The 21,219-nt window shown below is 39.5% G+C and overlaps 2 protein-coding genes across 9 annotated transcripts in view; one reads left to right on the plus strand and one right to left on the minus strand.

Moving 5' to 3' along the window:
- Positions 1–21,219, plus strand: part of yif1b (Yip1 interacting factor homolog B (S. cerevisiae)) — a 63,081-nt gene that overhangs the window by 11,395 nt on the left and 30,467 nt on the right. The gene's annotated exons all lie outside the window — the stretch shown is intronic.
- The window catches only part of LOC103378515 (HHIP-like protein 1), a 19,537-nt gene continuing 5,678 nt past the window's right edge, over positions 7,361–21,219 (minus strand). Inside the window, exons 2-15 of one of the 3 annotated variants that reach the window (XM_025055361.1) lie at positions 17,191–17,455; positions 16,669–16,948; positions 16,451–16,576; positions 15,791–15,934; positions 14,883–14,995; positions 14,084–14,224; positions 13,565–13,639; positions 12,763–12,889; positions 12,473–12,618; positions 11,575–11,656; positions 11,218–11,300; positions 10,861–11,139; positions 8,151–8,901; positions 7,361–8,089 (exon numbers count right to left, since the gene is read on the minus strand). In XM_025055361.1, the coding sequence (XP_024911129.1) occupies positions 8,159–8,901; positions 10,861–11,139; positions 11,218–11,300; positions 11,575–11,656; positions 12,473–12,618; positions 12,763–12,889; positions 13,565–13,639; positions 14,084–14,224; positions 14,883–14,995; positions 15,791–15,934; positions 16,451–16,576; positions 16,669–16,948; positions 17,191–17,455 (2,604 nt within the window). In that variant the 3' untranslated portion in view covers positions 7,361–8,089; positions 8,151–8,158. The other 2 variants (XM_008309769.3, XR_003049645.1) reach the window with 2 other exon arrangements.

Consider the following 21,219-nt stretch of genomic DNA (forward strand, 5'->3'; position numbering starts at 1 on the left):
GTGCCTGCTGTAGGACTGCATATGAAAGCTGTTTTAATGACAGCACCAGAGCAGGTTTCAGTTGGAAATGGAGGAGAAAGTTCCAGAGACAGGTGCTTTATTATACAGTATATATATTCTTAGCCTATCACACAGGGAACTGAAAAGTGCAACGACTGGTTGACTGTGAATTGAAGAGGAATTTCCTCGTGTTTGAAGAGTGTTTTAGCGCAGACACGATATCGACATGCTTTGTTCTTTGGAGACAATTTCACGTGCGATAAATTTAAGTTGGTCCTCAATGAGCAAAAATGTGGCATCAGTGATGCTTAAACAAGAGAATAAGGTTGATAGCCTGCACCCATTGGTCCATCACTGCTGATGATTTAAGTGAAATCTAGTTACATTTTTGACGACGCACATACGTACGGCAGAATATATAGACATATACTTAAGTTATAATCGTTGATATCATTTGTTGTGAAGCTTAAGTTATAATCGTTGATATCATTTGACCCGTGGGGTGAAATTAAATCGCTAAGACAGAAGATGTTCCCTGTTGTTTTGTAAATGCTCTGGAAAAACAGCCTCCTTATTATTATTACTGTTATCATTGTGGAAACTGGATTCATTCTGAGTAGGCAGAATCTCGGCGCTAAAATGAATGTTAGTCGACCCAGTGAGCAGCAGCGTTATTTGACCTACATTGAAATGTTTGAATCAGCAGTAAATGCTTTTACTCCGCGCCAGCCCCAGTACTTATATTTTAAGTGAACTCTGTCAGATCACATGACACCGCATCCTATTGCATGAACAGCCCTGGTACTTTGGAACTCTAACCTTTCACCTCTGACCTTGTTCAACATCCTCAGGGATTAGAATGCCCACTGGTGGTGTATATATATATATATACTGTATATATGCATATATATATATTTATATACAACAACTGAAACATGCAACACACTGAAACACACATGTGGGTCCTATCAGTGTTGTACTCACCACACATTGCACCAGGGTGGCAGCCAGAGATTTTGGACTTTCTTCCTTTTATCCAAGCATGTCTTCAGTTTCTTCTTCACCTCTGTCCTCCTGGCTTGTTTTACCTTCTTCCTCCTCTCATCCTCCTCCCCCTCCCTGTCCCCCCTCTCAGCGCTGCTGTTCAGGTCCAGCTCCGTCGCCGGTGGGGAGAATTCTGCCTGTGCACACACATACAAATGCGCCTACACACACACAGCTGGGTTCAGTGATGGGGGACGTACACCTTTATACAAGCTCCACGAGCGTGACACTAACAAAGCTGAGCTGGCGGACAGCGCTCACACCCCCACACTGCCTCACGCAGTAAAAAAAAAAAAAAAAAAAACAGGTTGCTGTTCTGTCTGCAGCTGGATGGAGACTGTGCGCTGTGTTGCTCTGCCTTTTTATTTGACTTGACGTCTCTCTGAAATTCCACCGGAGGGGAAGGCAGTCTCTTCCTTAAGTTTTTGGTGCAGTCATTACTTTTGGCAGTCATGCATGTGAAATTGAGATACACATATTACCTTTAATCAGAGTGAGCATATTCACACGTACGTGTCCTTCCAAATGTCCACAGCCAATGGTCAAATCTCAGTGAGGAGGCTGTTTTTGAGGGGTTGGAACAATTTTGTTTGCTGCAGCACCAGTAACAGTACTGGTGATAATGGTGATAATGCTGATGTGACTCAGAGAAGCAGTCGGTCCAAGATATAAATACGTGCTCATTGGCCAGATGCTGGTTCTGTTGCTGTTGCCAAAAAAGAAGATTGAGGGTTTTTTTCCCCAGTGAAGTGATGCAGATGTTGAGCTCTTGCTTGATGAAAAGATAATAAAAAAAAAATCCGGTTCTAATCTGGTCTCCTCTTATGAGTCTAAAGAAGTTCCATGTTCTTGTTGACTTTGTAGTTTCCTGATGCTCTCGGGAAGAGTGGAAAAAATCCTTTAAAACTTTTTTCCCCTCGTTTTCTCCCTTCTGCTGTGCAAAAAGAAATCACTCATCGTCACCAGCGGCCCATCAACATCAATATTTAACTGCTGTCACAGATAAGCTTTCCATGTCCTCATTCTGCACTGCGTAATGACTTGTACTGTCTGCAGTTCCTTTTTTCACTGGTCCTTAACAGCTGCTTATATTTCTGCATGATTTTTTCCCCTTATCTCCTTGTCAGCTGCTTATATTTCTGCATGATTTTTTTCTCTTATCTCCTTGTCCTGTTTACTTTACCTGTTCTTATTTTTAACTGCTCTTCCAATGTCCTTCTTCATCATCGCGACAGATGTCTTTTCCTCCCATATGCACAGACCCCGGTCACGTTGTCTGAAGTGTAGATGCTCAAGTTGTTTTCTTTACAGAAAGTCTGTGTGTTTTCTGTATCCACCCTGGAGCGAACCTCTATTCAACCTTCTCTCTACTGGTCTGAGTCACTCTCAACTCCTCACTGTCTAAACTCAGCCTCCTCTTTCTTTGCCTCCAGCGGGCTGAGTCACTCGGCCCTGCATCTCACTCATTGTCTGCCGCCGCTGCTGTTTCTCTTGCTGTCCTCCTTCTCCTCCTTCTTCCTCTCTCCCCCAGCTGCGGACTGGACTGCTCACTTCTGGTCAGGCTACGTCGGCTTTTAATTTTCTCCCTCGGTTTCTTCTATTACTCTCCTGTTTCCCTCTCTTATCTCTGCTGCATCAATTCCATCTGTTGTCATCTGAGTTTTGCATCTCTGCTGCATCAATTCCATCTGTTGAGTTTTGTAGCTTTCTTTCTCTCTGCTTGCAAATGTTTTTACCCTAAAATTCCCTCTAACCAAAGAGCTCCAAAGTGACAGGATGACGTGTGGATGGCCATCAACTCAAAGTAAAAACCAACCTTGGCAAAAAAAAAAGAAAAAAGAAAAAAAAGATGATTTTTCTTTTTTGTCTGTTCCCACCGTTGCTGACGTTGGTATCAGAATTCCGCCTCTTAATGATGGAGTGATGTCCTTTTACTTGCTATAGTTAGCATTGCAACTTCTCTGTCCCTGCCTGCGTCTGCTTCTTCAGGTCGAACGTAGTCTGAAAAGAAGAGAGGAGAATACTTAGAACAGTCCCAGAGGGACAGCAGCACATGGACTATACAGAGGAGAGAAAAAAGCATGGGACATGCTGAACAGAAGCAGAGATGCCTTCAGGATCTGTGGAAGTGACAGTTGGGGAGAAATGGATGGAGAAAAGAGGAGGAGGAGGAGTTGAGGAGAAAAGCTTATGTGTGTGGGCAGACTAGAGAAATGATGTGAGATGGATAAGAAGTGAAGCCAGAGGAGAAGCAGGTCGGGAGAGGAAATGAAGGAAGAGAATTGATGAGTAACATACATGGATGGATGGAGTCGAGGTGGAGGGAAAGACGAGGGAACACTGCATGGATTAAATGGATGAATGGTTCGACTGGTTGAAGTGGGGAACGCTCCCAGGGCAGTTGTCATGGAAGAAAATGGTCTTTCTTTTTTTGGAATCAAATGAAATTCAAAGAAGGGAAACAAATGTTAATCCTAAAGATTGCTTCCTTGTAAAATATGAGAATCACATTTTTTTAATCTCACATTTTACCTGTAATGTGCTCTCTCCCTCTCTTCCCCTCTCTCCCTCCCTGTGTCTGCTCATGTTTTGCTCTGTTCTAATTTCTCCCTGTCTCTCTGTCTCCCTCCCTCCATCCCTCCGTCTGCTCCTGCAGACTCTGTCTGTGGTATCACTAAAATGCAGCATCCCCTTTTTACTGCTCTCCTCCTGCTTCTCCCATCTCTCCCGCTCTGTTTTCCTCATTTCCTACCCTCCCATTTTTTTATCTTCACTCCCGTTCTCTCTATAATTGTCCTTCTCTCCCTCTGCCTCTGCTGCTGACTCTAACCCCCTTCTCTCCTCCTCTGCCCCTTCTATGTCCCACACTTTACCTACCTCAAATGCCCCCTTCCGTCACATCCTTCACTTCGCCCAGTTCCGTCAGCACGTCTCTTATGCCCTTCTGCTGTCCTTCCTTTGGAGATTTTCCATCCTTCTGTGATGAGAGAACCTTCCAGAACGATGTGGACAGGCTGTTGGAGAGTAACACTCCCAGGACCTTGTGACACCATTTATACCTCTTCCACATAAATAATACACTCCGTACATTCATATTTTCCCGATACCTCTTCCACATAAATAATACACTCTTCTGTACATTCATATTTTCCCATATGCATGCTCATATAAAAAACTCTTTACATTTTTCTTTTCCCTCAGAATCTGCTGCTTAAACATGAAAAGAAAACAAGGCTGGTTAGTTTTTCATACAAGCATTTCAGACTGCACATGCACTCTGTAACGAACCAAAGGCTTTGGTATTTAGGGCAATTTGTCTTCGTCCTGTCAGGGAATTAATATATGAAAAAATAATGAAGCTTTGTTTAATGAATCACTAAAGAAAACAGCTAAGAAAAAATAGGTCTGTTTTTGGTATGTGTGTGATATATTGGTGTTACCCGACATGTGGGGACATTGTTTTGGTGGAGAAAAGGGACTTTGTCCTTACGGGGACATTTCACAGGTCCCCACTGAATGTGAGGGTATTTTGATGTTCAAGATTTAGTTTGGAGACGGGATTAGAATAAGTGTCAGATTAAATATGTGTTCAGGGTTAAGATTAAGCATATGGTGGTAATAGTCTAAAAGGTTAGGGTGAAGGGAAGGCTCTCTCTCACAGAGATGACTGTGTCTGTGTTAAAGTTGAATTCTTTTTTTTTTTTTTTATTCACATTGCACATACCATTTATATTTGATGAGGTTACATAAGGAGTAATTTGGGCTGTACAGATGTCCTTGTTGTGGAGCTGTCATGGGTGTTTTTTTATGATCTAGGCCGTGTTCATAAAAAAGATGTCTCTACATTCAATATGCATAGATGTACTTCACGTGCTGGTAAACTAAAGCAAAGCAGATGTGACACAGTATACATCCTACTGAATATATACTGAAAGATGTATCAGACCTGGTCTGTGAGTCACTCATGTGTGTTCATGTGGCTTTGGGGTTTTTTTTTTTTCCTACATAAAATCTGAAAAACACAATTGCAATAGCGGCGGAAAGTATGCAAGTCCGTTAAATTATTAAGATATTTGTTGTTGTTGTTTTTTTCTCAGTATTGAGCATGTTGCTCCTTTTCCTGGCCTAGCGGTGGTGCTGTTTAAGCTCCTGGTGCTCTAAGCATCGAACCCTCCCCACAATAACGCAGCGCACTTATAAATGCATTTGGCCCCACAATAACGCAGCGCACTTATAAAATGCATTTGGATTTATTTATTTATTTATGTTTTCAAAAATTGATGCGTGAATCAATACATCCATAGATAGCATGTTGAACTAGCACATTGTGTTGAGGACATTCGTTTTTTTCTGTAGCAATACTCTCGTTCATATTGTGAAAGCCTACTATGGCAGTAACACGGTATCAGACTGGGAAGATGTACAAAATACTTAATAGATAAGTAATGCTATTGTGATAGTAAATATTCCTGTACGTATTTGAGTCTTTGCGTCTTTACGCACAGCTTTTTAAATTACATCCAATGAAGGATCTGCATACATTCCGCCCCCCTCCCTCTCTCTATCTGTTCATCACACACACAGTACATGTCAACGTTTGGACTTATATGTTACTGTGGTTTTCCCCAGATGTGTGTGCGCGTTAGTTTTTTATATAAATCTGGGTCAACTGAGTAATAGGCAGCATCCGTGCTCTTGTCATGTGCAGCTGAACAACAAAACTTTGGCACCCTCTTGTGATAATATGGTAAACTGCAACATTGTAAAATATAGACCGAAGGTTACAATAATGAGTTAATGTTTTAATGATTAAAGCCATTTACCATCAAGCGAAATTATAACGTTCCCTAGGTTAGTCCTATATAACTTGAAGTTCTTCAAGATTTTTTTCATTTATTTCTCATTTGTCTCCCCTTGATTTCTGCTCATCTATACCTTAACTAGCCATAGATTTCAAGTGTGACCCCCCCATACGAGTCCAAATTACTGCTACCAACCAGACCCAGATCGCACTGCACTATGCAAGTCAAAAACTATATGTTTTGTAATGTAACATATAAAAATATTATGTTGTTAAAGAACGAAGTTTTTGATTTTTGAATTTTTTTCATAAAAATAAAGACTTATATTTCTTGCTACCTGTTATCAAACTATCATAGTCAACTAAAGGTCACATGGCCAAAAACTACAATCAATTTGGTCAACAATATTTTCCAATCTGTTTTGCAATCATGTTGAAAACGTGAGGGTTTACAACCAAATTGTAAATGGCTGCACTTGTGGTTCGTAAATATTTGCAGCTGCAGAGGGATCGCTGCCGCTCCTGGAAAAATATGAGTTTATTGAAAAAGCAGCCGAGGGATATTTTTACTCCCCAAAGAACACGGTTTCAAATAACACAATGTGGAAGAATTCTTCAAATTCTTTAGTGGTATCTTCTTCATGAGGTGTTTTGACACTAAGTTCTAGATTTGTGTCTGCAAAAAATGGTGTCCAAGTTCAGGCTGCCACAACACACAAATGTATCAAAATCACTTTGCAATACACTTTATTCACATGATTAAAATCTTAATACATATCACTGGTAACAATTTTTTTTACATTCAGCCCAGAATGTCCAGCATTTCTCGATTTTAAAATTTGAAAAAATATTTGCTTCTTTTTAAATCATTTTAAAAGTACATTCAGTTGTAATAAAAACAAACAAAAAATAGAACTGTTGCAGCTATGCAATTAAAATAAAACATTTTCACAATCCATTTAGCGGGGGGTAAATGTCCTTTGGTGAAATTGTAAATAGAAACAGCAAATCATGACAGTTTCTCCCATGAAATGAATATTATCACATTGCGTTGTAAAATGCTTTGACCATTTCCTGTATTCTCTGTCTGTCCTACTCTGTATTTCCAGAACGGTTGCTAGAATTTGATCAAATTCTGGTACGAGTTCATCCAAAATATTTGGTCTGACAGACAGAGTCCCATGTAGGGATATGAACCATCCTTTACAACCCATCTTTTAAAAGTGCACGTGTAAATCAGAAGGACAATATCGGTGGACTTTCCTGCATTTAGCAATTTACAGACATACGGAATAAGAAAATAAAAACATACAATCTATAGATTTTTTTTTTTTTTGGCAAACTGTTTCAAACATTCATCGGTGTAATGTGCAGTCGATCATTTCCTACTTGAACATCTTCTTGTTTGCATGCTCTTTCCTAATACTGTCATTCCTGGTGTGTAACAGTTCAATACAGTTGGGATCTTTCTAAAGTATTTTCTAAGTGCTTTAATACACAGAAAGATATGGGGTTTTTTTTATCACTGCTTTACACTCATTAAGGAAACCGACATTAGTGTTCTTTGCATACAAAAAAACATTTCCCACAATATAATGTGCTTCAACATTGTTATTCTCTTGACATTTGAATTCAGGTTATAAAATGAGGTTGACTGCCATGTGTAATGGCAACTGAAACACAAATAGAGTTTGAGGCTGCCTACAAGTAAAAAAAAAAACAATAAAAAAAACAAGCAAGAGATGTATTATTAACTTTAAAAATTGAGCTATAAATGGTATAAAAATGTTAAAAAATGCTTAAAAAAAAAGCGAAGTCTAGATAGAAAACTAGTAAATTCTCTAAACACTAGAATAACTGGCAGCACAAGTGTAATATCAGCACCGTAGCTCATTCAGGCAACTGAAACAAAACTCAAATGCTTATGGCCATAGAGATGTTTCCTACATTCACAGGGGAGAGGGAACGGCGTAGAACCCAGAGAACATCGTCCTCACCATAAAAGTAGGACTGGGGTTCATGCCAAAAGAGAACCAGACAGAATCAAAAAGTAAAATATCCAATATCCGATAATATCCAATTCAGCTTGAGAGGAAAAAATAGTGATTCCTCACTATGTGGTAAAATACCCAACTCTGAATAAAAGCACTTAGAATTTTACTTTAAAAAGCTGGTCGAGGGCTAATGTTACGAACTGTCCATAAACCAACGGTCCTATTCTTTTCCTTCCTATGCTTCTCTGACCTATATACGAACTGTCCATAAACCAACGGTCCTGTCCTTTCCTTCCTATTGCTTCTCTGACCTATAGCTCTAACCACAAATCACACCCACATCTTCTCCATGTGAGCAGTTGTGTTTCCCAACCTTGGATCTCCTACATAGCAGCAGTGATCGCTCCCCGCCCTCGCACTCCACGTCATCCAACAAAATCCTGACGCTACCGTTGGCCTCGCCCAACGCAGCCCTCTTCATCACAGCGAGCACTTTTGTGAAGCCAAGTTGTCGACACACCACGGTGCCCGACTTACTGGTGAAAAGGTCGTCACACACTGTGCCCCACTCTCCTCGGATGAAGATCTCCACCCTACCCCGGTCTGATAAACCGTCAGCGCTAACAAGTCGCACTGAACCCGCCCTTGGCCTTTTCCCTGCTCGTGATTTACCCCCGTTTGGCTTTTTATATATTTGGTTTACTCCTCCAACACTTTCCAACTTCTCTCTGAACCACAACTTCCTCTCAAAGCTTTTAGAAATGGAGGTATTGGTTGGTCGCCGAGGTTTGTTGAGAGGTCCAGAAGGTTTTGGGCTGGATTGCGATGGTGGACCAGTGGTGGTCAACGCTGCAGGACGCTCGGGTGGCAGAGTTGTCTGAGGTCGTTTTGAAGCTGTTGTTGGTGTTGAAGAAGGAGCGGGCTGGGGTGAGGTTATCGGTTGGGGTGTGGTGCTAAGGGGCAACTGAACTGGTCTCCCAGGTCTTCTCGTTGGACGTGGAGTGGTGATCGGGGTTTGAGCGATCCTAGAGTAGACTGTGGTCATGACGGTTGCACGATAACCTGAGGGAGAGACAGAATCACCCTCTTTATTTGAAAATATAGCTTTACAATCGACCAAAACTTTTCTTTCCCATTCAGCAACCATATTTGATGCTCAGCACATCTTTCACCAGAAACATGGAAAATGGAAACAAAGCCTTCCTCTGCACCATGCTAACAACCTGAGCTTCTCAATGTCATTTCTAGCCATATTTACACACACAAAAAAAATAAAAATTCAATAATGAATTGATTTACTTACCACATGAAGTGCATTGTAAAGAAATTAACAGAATTGTTCAATGTGCTATTAACTAAGTAAAGTTCAATTTTCCAATCCTGCTAGCTACCTACTGCTACACCAAAACAAACACATTTTGAATCATGTCAAACTGTTTTGTTTTTTTTTTAAATCTTACACTGACGTGGTATCACAAGACAAATTTCCTAAGACGTCAAAAGTCCATTCAGGTTAACAACAGAATTCCGGAACATACTATATATCGCTCTCCAGGTGCTGGTAAAGGAAAGACAGTTTGAATTGCAATTTAATAATAGCTGAAATAGCCACAGCTGCACATAACAAACATACAGTAAATCAAGTTAACAAATAGATAACCAATCGGGGTTAAAAAGAAATCGCTGCGTCGTTTCTTTAACATTAGCTGCCGATTCCTCATGATTTGATTTTGTAAAAACAAAAAGAAGCATTAATCAGATACAGGGGGTCCCCTCAGTTCACAAGGTCCTCAACCTACGCTGCTGTAATGTCACCATGTATACATTTCTTTAAAAATTAGTGTTCCCTTCAGTTCAACGGCACACTTTCCGTGTGGTCTAACTGGTTTCCAACAGGTTCTGTTTTCCTACATATTTATTAGGGATTTCCGATAATAACTTTTTGCCAATATCCAATATGCCAATACTGTCCAAACACTTAATTATAGCAGGCCAGTGATGGAAGTTAAGTGTTGCCTGCTCAATTAGGTGATTGGTTAAAACAGTGTTTCTCAATTATTTTCTGGCCCCCTAGGGGACACAATTGAAATACTATTGAGTGCCTGGTAATATTTATTTAATTATCTCTAGAAACCACTGTTTGAGTTGCTGGCACCAGCATTCTGCATACAATCTCCTGATTATCAATATAGATTAATAAAATAAGCTGCGACGCTGAGGCTTGTTTAGGATTCATAATGTTCGGTGTTCATGTGTTTTGAAGGAGTTAACAGTTACTGGTATGGGAAGGGGAGTGAGGAGGTGTGGTGAGAGCACGTGAGGAAGAGAGAGAGTGTGAGAGGAGGAAATGGCGTTTTTTGGAGAAGCTGAGTTGAGAGGAATAAAGAAATAGATAACCAATCGGGGTTAAAAAGAAATCGCTGCGTCGTTTCTTTAACATTAGCTGCCGATTCCTCATGATTTGATTTTGTAAAAACAAAAAGAAGCATTAATCAGATACAGGGGGTCCCCTCAGTTCACAAGGTCCTCAACCTACATGTAATCGTATGTAAGTGCTGACTTGCGGCGGAAATTTGAGTTTCGTCACCGCCGGGAACCGAGCCCAGTAAGTTTAGGACCCCCTGTATTTACAACTACAGTAATTTTCAGGAGCAGCAGCATAAGCCATTATTTTTTTTCCCTTTTTTTTAAATTTGAATACTCTACCTTTTGCTACAAGTGCTGTGATTTTCCACTAAAAAGCTTGTATTAAAATTAAAAGAAACAACAATTTGGAGTGCTAAAGCAGGTTTTACCGTGCTAAAATGTAAAGCAGTGTCAGAGCACAGAGCTGCAAACCTGGTTTCACCCTAGTGGCTTCCCCCCTTGGTGATGTATGCACTGATGACCTTGTTGGTTTAACATTAGTCCTAACAATAGTTGACTCATTGGTCTGGTGCACGTCAAACCTAGTGGCTGTGTCCCTGGTTAAACTGTGCTCGGTGGAGGTGCTTTGGTAAACAGGTGAACCAGTAGGCCTACCGGTGGCTGCGGTTGTGGTGGGAGTTGTTTCCATGGCCATCTGGACAGTTGTGGGTAATGTTGTGGTTTTTATTGTTGCTTTTATGGTTGTTGTAGTTTTTCTCGGTGCTGTTGTGGCTGATTGGGGCGGCTGCGGTTTTCTTATTGTGTTTCTCGTTGGCATTGGTGGTTTAATTATTATTATGGGTTTTCTCGGTGTTTTCTTGGTGGTGGTCGTTGTTCTTCTCGTGGTCGTCGTGGGCACAGCTGTCGTGGTCGGTTTTTTGTTGATTACAAATTCTGAAAACGCAAGAATAAGACATTATAAAATTTGTAGACGAAAAGCAATATTATAAATATTGTTAGTTATCATTTTACCTTCTTTAGGGTAAAAGTGAATTAGCTTGCCCTTTATGTTGATATGAGATGGTTTGACGCTGCATTTTCCTGGTGGTGCTCTCCTGTTTGATCAACATAAAAAAAAAATTCTGATTGTATTTTCTTCAGTTTAATTACAACAAAAAAGACAAATTTTATTCTATGCATAAATTCTGCACATGCCTCATTATTTTTCAAGAAGCTGAGGAATTGGGACATAATTTCCTGGTTTTTTGGACACTTTTAATTTCTTCAGTTTAATTACAACAAAAAAGGTTTTTTGGACACTTTTACATGTGCTATGAAGCAAAGAAGTAATCTACCAAGTCATCAGTTCAAATAAATGGTAAAAACTACCTGGATGGATCGATTATTTTATAGATGACTCCTGCTCTGGCTGTGGCACTTGGGCTTCCTGTAGCTAAAAAGTACAGCTCACCTGGAAAAAATATTTGTCACACTTAATAAAATAATTCAAAAAGGTGGCTAATGAAGACGTCTGCAGTGAGAAACAGTGAAGAGATACGAGAAAAAGAGAAACAACAATAATGAATACAGGCAGTAACTTGGACCACCGGGTGTTGGATTACGGTTGAACTCTGCAAATACTGTCTGTTCCAAAGCTCTTGGTAGGGGAGAATGAGTAAATCATCACTGACAACAGATGTGCAACATACTCTGTTTGTAAGTGTGCAGCACATGTGCTGCTGACCATTAATGCAAAGCAGATTTGATATCAAACAGATAACTGGAACTAAAGATTCCACATACTGTAAGTCGAAACAGTTTGGTGAATTGACATCCTCCCGTCACTCACATTTATTTTTTTATTACTTCTTAATCCGAAGAATGAGGGAATTTAGTCTGTCTCTTGGAAAGCCAATACCATTAACAACAGCTAGAATCAGTCCACATCAACGTCATTAAAGTGAAGATAAGATTCTTTCTATTTTAAATAGGGCGCGCCCCACTTGTGGGACGAGACAAAGTCAAGTGATGATCTCACAACTGCGCTTCTGTTTTCTCTTTTGAACTTTGATCTTGATTGAATATAAACTGATGTTACTTGGTGTTTAGGATTTGTCAAGAATTTTGTGTGGGTGACGGGGCAGGCGGGGCTTGAAAATCCACGCTTGTTTGGGTTTTTCAATGTAAACATCCTAAATGAACCTCCATAATCACTCCGACATGCCAACACTCCTCGTACACAGAGTCCCACTGGAATATTGTGCATGGTATAAAACACCATATTTACCTGCCTCATCCTCAGCAAAAGAGATTATGTATTTATAATAACTGTTGATGAGTTTAGGGAATCTGCAGGTCTGGTCTGCTCCCATACAAATCTCAGTGTACTGCCATTCCCCTGTGGCCTCATTCTCCTTTAATGACATCAGACGCCTACAAACAAACACATACAATGCATCACCATAAATATAACCCCAGGCATGCATCCACGTATGTGCATTGTATTCTTAAAGTGCTTAACTAGTGCTTTCCCCAGACCACAATTATGTGTTTATAAAAACTGACAAAAGCACTCACCCACTCATGAAATCCCCAAAGATGTAGAGTCCATTGAGGTTGGGCATCTGACATCCTCTGTAGATGTATCCCCCTGTCACTGATTTGCCCAACTTGTGGGGGTAGGCAAAGATAGGCAAGATGTCATCTACAAAACACAAAAGAGGGACAGTAAGTAAGATTCTCATTTAACAAGTTAGCACTTGGTTGCTCAACGTCTCTGCCTGCTTTTTTGCAAATGAAGCTTTAAAGAACATGTCAAAAAAGCATTTATTTAATTAAAAGTGAAAAAAAAAATCTTTCTGTGTGAATATCCCATGTTAAAACGTGGACACCTGCGGCTAATAGAGAAGTGTAGCCTATGTATGTACAATTATTAATTATTATTCTTTACAAATTTAGTGGGTGCGGCCTGTATTCAGGTGCGCTCAATAGTCTGAAAATTACGGTAATCCTTTTTCATTATAAATTTTGGCCCCTTGAGCGATTGAGTTTTACACCGCTGCTTTAAGGTAAAGAAATAGTCATGTTTGCTCCACTAAAATCGTGAACTGAAGCATTTGAACGACAGTGTGTGTTTGTGACGTGTTCGATTTCACCTAACAAACCACTAGCTTTAGCAACTGAGATTTTCCAGGCGTAAACTATAAAAAAATGGACATTGAAATGTTTTCAAATGTAAGACAAAATGGCAAAAAATTTTATTATATCCACTAATTTTCCGTTAATATTACAACAGTTAAAGCTGTCACCCATCTCAATCAAATCAGTTTTTGGGTACACAATGCTCTTTGACAGCAAGTAACTCAGAAGCTGAACTCACCTAGAGAAGAGTTTTGACAGAGTTTGCGGTCGTAGCAGCTGAAGCCTTCTTTTGCCCTCCATCCGTAGTTGCCTCCTTTAAAAGTGTGGTGACATAGTAAAAGAACAGAAAAAGAAGTACGTGGCTTCATTTACTGTAACTCTAAAGCAGTAGAATTCATAAAGTATCGTTCCTTTTAAATCTACTCAACTATTGTTTGGCTGTAAAAGAAGTAATTTGATGCAATTTGATGTTTACTTTGTGACCTTTTTTGAGTTAAGGAGGACCAGACCCCATGCAGACTGTAATTGTTAGGGAGCAGACTGAAATTAAACTCTGACTGTCTGACTGCGTGATTGCTGAGAGAACAGTTTTTTTGATGTGGCGATGTGAGACGATAATGACAGGCATTTCCTGTTAGTGAGTTAGTATACAGCAACATAAAGTTAAAATTAAGACAAACTAGGCCAAAGAAAGTTGTATTTGTTTTAAATCCCAACTCTTTGACAGAATGATGGTTTTAACAAATTTTCCACTCACCTTTAACGATAAGATCAACCTCTTCGTATTTGTTCTGGCCTACATCCCCACAAAACATCCTGCCTCTACCTCTGCCTGTTGCTGGGTCTCCACGGTCGATAGAGCAGCGCCACATGTTCCTCACCCCATATGCATAAATCTCTGGGAAGAAAGACAGGAAGCGCGAAAGAAACAATTATATTATAATTACCTTGGACCTTGGCTCTGACGTGAGATGTGTTGACAGTTACTCGTTATTTGATCTCAAGTGTAGATGTGCTGTTTACTAACATTCCATTCACCAAAACTGCACATAACTTTATGAATGAAACTATATTTTGATCATGTGAACTGGCTGTGATTAAACTCTTCAATTGCACAAACACTACAAAGAAATGTCAAGGAGTCCCCCAAGGTTCTTCACTAGGGCCCTTAAATATATTCTCTACTATATACCCTACTATAAGAAATACAGTAAGGTGCAACTCAAGACTCTTGAGATGTTGAGATGTTATGCAGATGACATCTGATTAATTTCCTCATTAATTTTTATTTCGTTGTACCCCGTGGTACAATGACAACAAAGAGTATTCTATTCTATTCTATTATACTTTTCTATAAAACTGTACAAAACTAACCAGATTGAAACCTTGAAGTGAACTTTGATAGTAACTTAAAAAATTTAAATTAAATAAATTAAATATAAGACCAGCATACTTTTTTTTTAAATGCACTTTTGTAAAATCCTTGCATTTGTTCCCAGGGATCTGACTACATTTAACACATTATAACACATACAAACTGTAATTCAAGGTGTTACCAGGTTTGGCCTCTTTTTCGTTCACGAACGGGTTGTCTGATGGAATGCTGTACGGAGCACCATCATCATTGTTGTCGACATCAATACGCAGCGCTTTTCCAAGGTGGGTTGACCTGCAAGACAGGAAGTGGAGAAAAGAAAGGGTAAATACGTAGCTAATGATGAAAATTATTTGGGATTTACCGGTGTATTTATTTCTGAAAATCTGCTTCTTTCCTGTTTTCCAATTGAGCTATTTTTCTTTTTTGAAAATCTTCCAGTTCTGAGTTTCCCCTCTCCCCCATCTTTCACCTTTTTCCTCCAGAATGTTTTCACCTTATTCCCTGTGTCTGCTCTTTCCGTCCTCACACTACACACTCTCTACTCTTCCAGACACACACACATCACTTTGTGGCAGCCTATGTAGTGCAATATGTCGTGTCAATATTAGACCTGGCAGGGTGTATCCCCTGTCATTCTTAGAATAGCTAATACAGCATGTCAACAAAACACTTACAAGCTTCCCAGACAAAATATAACTGTCTGGAGAAAAGTGTAAAAGAAGTTAAATGTTTACTTGTGGGTCTGTAGTACCTAATGTTTTTTATTCCAAAGCATGAAAGCATGCTTTGTTTTTCCAGCAGTCCAGGGTCTAAATTTAGAGTATTACATAATAATGAGCATTACTTTAATCAAAATAAATAATGAATAAGACCATACTGTGAATGTGACGTCCTTTGCCCTAAAATAGAGGTTGTGTTGAAGAACCAATGTGTCTAAATGTATCCTGTGTGACGTCCTTTGCCCTAAAATAGAGGACCAATGTGTCTAAATGTATCCTCTTACTGGATTACGAGTTAAACTTTGTAGTATTTTGAACAGAAACAGTCCCATTGACCATGAGACTTAAATGGTGAACTCAAAATTACTTGTTCTGGGAGTTGCCAAACTTTCCAAACGGATCTCCTGCACGACCACCATCTCCAATAAAAATGTACAGGTAGCCGTCTTGACCAAACAGCAGCTGTCCTCCATTATGATTGGACGCTGGCTCCACCACCTCAAGGATGGTTCTGTAGCAAAAATGATTAGAGAAAGAAATACGACAATTACAGTTAGAAGTCATATTAAAAGAAATGCAATAGACTTAAACATTATAATATGGATATGTAAAAAAAAAATGCAGCAACAATTTCTCATTTAACTTTAATAGTGCTATAAAAGCAGCGGAAGAACTTAATGTAATATTTGCAGGGCCTTCTTTGTGATTTTATTTGTGTTGAATTATTTTAGCAGCCTTAGCTTGCAAAATGTCACGCAATTGTTTTCGTTCATTTATTTATGTTTTTGTAAAGTTGTTGCTGACTGTGTTGGGTTTTTTTTAAACTTACTTGAGCTATAATTGTGTGTTAACATCATTGGTAATTGCTGAGAGGAAACACAGTTGATAAGCATCTGTTTCATTAGCAGGAAGCCACAAGGTTTAGGTGGATTCAAATACTATGGAGATGTTCTCACACAGAGAACATATCACAGTTTCCAAGGTTTCTTTCTCTTTGTTTCCACTAGTGTTTATTTTAACTTCTCACCTCTCAGACGAGTGGTCCAGTTGGTTTTCGTCATGAGTCGACATGGTGAACTCGCTGATCCGTATCCTCTCCTCTCTCTTAACTGACACAGAGTAGTACACGTAGGCTTTCCTGACTGTCCTAAATCTGAACAGACAACACGGAAACATCTCTCTTGAAGATGTGCGAAGACAAAAACTGTGGACAGTTATAAATGAGAAGCACTGCAGCTGTGAAACCTTGGGTGGAGGGCGATGCAGAGAAATCCCCTCTCGTCTCCAGACCACGGTGACGTGAGGACAGCGCGTGTGAGGTTGAGGAAAGGCCGATCAATCCTAGAGCCGTTGGCTAAATACACCCAGACGTATCCCAGTTGTTCCGCCACAAAAAAGCGGTGTGTTCCGTCGTCGGCATGAATCATTGCCACAGGGTTGCGAAGCCCGTTGGCAACCTCCTGTAAACACAACTCCAGACAGCCTTTGGTATTTTCACGTACTGAGCCCAGGTTTGCATTCAGTTCTGTGTCCAGAGAAAAGATCAACAATAGTAGAGGGTGAGTTCATGCAGTGAGAGCTACTTATCATAATAAACACAGTTTAACATTCTGCATATACTGTGTTACAAAAGTGTGACTTTGAAGGCACAGCATTACAGTCTGTCCTGCCTGCAGTCCACATCTGTCTCTTGCTGTGAATAAGTAGGAAAAGAAACAAAAAACAAATGACTACAGGCCGATTCTAGTGATTTACGGAGAACTGTACCTTCATTGGTCAGCACATTTGGATAGCAGTACTGTTTGTCTCTCAGCTCCAGAAAGTCGCAGAACTTTGTGCGATCTTCTTCCAGTATTGCTGTCAGGTTGGAGAACTGCTGCGGGCTTCCCATGTTCTCCAGAAGGAGGCTGAGTGTGTAGCGACACTGGTTCCAGTAGTCAAAGCAGTAGTCACCACACAGTCCAGGCAACAGCCGCATGGGTGTGTTGGCATCTTCAGCATCAAACAGGTGGGCAGCGTAGGGAGAACATTCCTGCAAAAAAAGAAGGAAAAAAGGCATTCATTTATATTTATATATTTGTTACTGAGGGCCACATGACCTCATGTAGTGACCAGTTTTTTGTTGTTGTTTTTTTCCCTCATAACAAGAAGAACGATACATGGAAAATTGCAATTTCTCCTCAAATGTGCTCAAATTCCGAGGGATGTTGTCGCTCTCCTATAGTTCAAATTAATGCAGATTTGAAATGAGGTATTATGGACAGTCCATACATAGTATGAGGATGCATGGATACGTTTGTAAAGAGGTATTCATCCAACTGCCCCTGTGATCCTGACAGAGATTAAGCAAAAGAGACGATTCTGTTGTTAATCAACATATTTTCTCTTGGTTTTGTGGATGTGTCCAGACGAAATAACCACTTGAAGTTTATCTTAGCTCTATCTTAGAATACATGCTCTCCTTCTGCTGCAACTTCTCAGTAAAACTGCTCAGACCTGGGCTCTGCACTGCCTGAGTGCCCTCTAAATGGGTCCCAGAAAGGTCCAGTCAGTTATTAAGGCACAACCACACACTGTCCACACCCAGAAGAGTGAGTAACATACTTCAGAGAGGCACAGCTACCAAACCATCATGTGGTCAACTGGTGCCAGATCAGATCTTCACTCTGAGAAGCAGAGTACGAAGAAAGGCAGCACCGCTTCACCGCTGCTCTCGGAAAAACCATTTCAAAGAACGTGCACATGAGAGAAACTGACTTTTTTGGAAAAAAAAGAATGCCGTACTTTGCGTGTTTGATGTTGTCAAACTACCATTAGGGCTCAGCTTTGGTTTCAATTCCATTGAATAGTTTGATAATACATATCATATAAAAATCAAAGACTTAGAATTTTGACGGCTCAGCTTTGGTTTCAATTCCATTGAACAGTTTGATAATACATATATAAAAATCAAAGACCTTGTTTAGAATTTTGGCAAAATAAAATAACTGGAAGACAACATAAAATAACAGGAGGCAAAAGTCATAAATAATTGGAGGCTAAAGACATCAGTTCTTTGGCAAAGTCACAGACTGATTCCTTTCCTTGTCAACGCAGCAGTTACAGGCCTGAAAGTGTTTGGGCAAATGTCAAATTTTACCTCTGTGTATGTCATTCTTTTACAAAAGCAATTTGTTTTTTGCTCTCGCAAAAACATAAATGATTTAAACAAAATTCAGTAAAAAAAATTGAACTTTTTGACCCAGTCATTGTGTTGATTGTAAAGTAGCTCTTTATTATATCAATAGTTTAGTGTCATTATCCACTGTCCACCATAACAGTATACAGGCCAAACAAATGTACTATATTTTACGGACTATAAGTCAGGAGTTTTTTTGTTTGTTATTTTCACACTTACAGCCGCTAGAGGGCACTCTAGGCTTGTATACCAGTACCTGCTATTCCTGTACCCCTGAAAATGTACATGTTCGTTATTTTCACACTGACTGCTGCTAGAGGGCACTCTAGGCTTGTATATCAGTATCTGCTATTCCTGTAAGTCTTTTTCATCCTTTTGCCGGTGCGACTTATACTCCAGAGTGACTTTTGGCTGCTGCGACTCATAATTCAGAAAATATGGTAAATAAAAAGGAGACTGACTGTGTAGCAAAAACAATCGTTATCCAAAAATAGTTACATCAAGGGCAACTGGACAGAGTAGGTTTCTTGAAGATGTTTCACCTCTCATCCAAGAGGCTTCTTCAGTTCTGAACTGGAGGAGACTGGCTTTCTCTTGTTTTACAGAAACCTTTTTAAGCAATGAAACTTTGTTACTTATGATACATACAAAACATTGTTTTTATCACCCGTAAAATAAAAAAAAAATAAAAAAAATTATACAGTGCATTTACAACAGGTTTATTTAGAAATGAAGAACCCAGTGGTGCCCAAAATGGTTTGTGGTCCATGGGGAACTATTGAAGGGGGGCCGAGCGGGGCATCATTTTTTAATGAAAATATTGCTTTTTGTAGAGATGTGCATTGTTTTGGTTGTAATGATGTCTGTTGGAGTTTTTATGCTGTAAATTTGTCATAGTGGGAGGAATGAGAAAAGGGTTGCGAACCACCGACCTAAGCCCTCCTGTTGGTGAATATATGCAGTAGAAGCTTTCACTTCAATAATTGTGTTGTTCAAAAATTTGATATGGCAGCAATTGTAGAGAAGAACAAAACCATTTGGTCAATATTGAGTAGTGTTATTATTTAGAGATGCTTTATAGACCCTCACACACGCTCGACAGATATTTGATGATGTGGCCAGTTTATAATCAAAGATAATAAGAATACTGTGTGTCACTTTTGGCTGGATGGTCTGACTGATTAAAAGCCAGGAGCTAACTGTGACACAGAATGTTTGCTTAATAACATGAAAGTGAATTTTTGGCAGGGTCACAGTCTTCCTGTAAAACATCCTCAGATCATCTGTTGGGCAAAAAACAAAAGCTGGGTTCAGTTAGAGCTGCTGGAACTGTTGTAAAAAAAATAATAATAATAATTGGAAAAAATCAAATCCCAGGAAAATGGAAGCAGTATAGACTGCTTCACTTTGTTAGATTTTTTTTTAAAGCTATTCGATTTTATGCTAATAGATATCATAAGAAAAAAAAACTGTAATCTATGCTTTACAAAAGGACACGTCTACAAAATCCCAATTCACTTTTACACAGATTCCCTATACCTGGGGTTCACAACCCCTGGTTCGGGGACCGGTGCCGGTCCGTAGGTCATTTGGTACCGGCCTGCAGAGAGTACTTCAGTTTTTCTAGTTTACTTCAATTGAAAAGAATCCAGTCATATCCATTTACTTTTTCATAGGGATGTCCAATAATATCGTCCGACCGATAATATCGCCCGATATTAGCATAATCATGTAATATCTGTAAGAATCGTTATCGGCTTTTCAGGTTTTTCTCCATTATTTAAAACTGATATCTGGGTTTTGCGAAATGATGTCTGCTGTAAAAATAGTTGGGGGGCACAGCTTTAACCCATCACTTTAGTATAGTGGGCCATCACTACCCCACTTTATTGGTATCGTTTGATATCGGAATCGGAATTGACGTGTTTGGACAATATCGGCATATTGGATATCAGAAAAAAGTTAATATTGGACATCCCTGCTTTTTCATTAAAAGATAATCCTGCAATGTTTCAAAACCATAGTTTTCAGACTCTGATACTAACAGAATAAAGTCTGAAAGATGTTCTATTTTGAAAATGTAATGATCTTTCAACCACCCTATATGATGGTTACTAACACGCTTTTAAAGAAGCTGTCTTTGAGCATAGTCTCATCCGTTTGTACTTATAACTGGACAATTGGTTTCTTAAAATGGACCCAAATGTGGATTTCTCAGATAGGTTTGGACCCGAGCATCTCATTGACCAGTCTTCCAAAAACCAACATAGAGTTGTAGTATATGGTTTTAGCTATGTGGCGTGTACACAAGTATTATTTACTATTAATTATTTACTCTATATTTAAGTAGTTGTTTTGTGGTTCCAGTAGTTAGCATGCCTGACTCAGAAGCAGAGAGTCCTGGGTTCGATTCGCAGAGGTTTCCCCTGCTCATCTTGTGTGCACAAAAGTCTATGTTAAATCCTGGGTTCGATTCGCAGAGGTTTCCCCCGCTCATCTAACAAAAGTCTTTGTTAAACGCTTCACAATGTAATAATAGATGGTAAAAAGTCAAATATTCAGTTTTTAAATTCACAATCAACTCTTTTATTTCATTTACTGGATTCAGCCCAAACTGC

The sequence above is a fragment of the Cynoglossus semilaevis genome, chromosome 4, assembly GCF_000523025.1.
Source record: "Cynoglossus semilaevis isolate Cse_v1.0 chromosome 4, Cse_v1.0, whole genome shotgun sequence".
NCBI classification, from domain to species: domain Eukaryota; kingdom Metazoa; phylum Chordata; class Actinopteri; order Pleuronectiformes; family Cynoglossidae; genus Cynoglossus; species Cynoglossus semilaevis.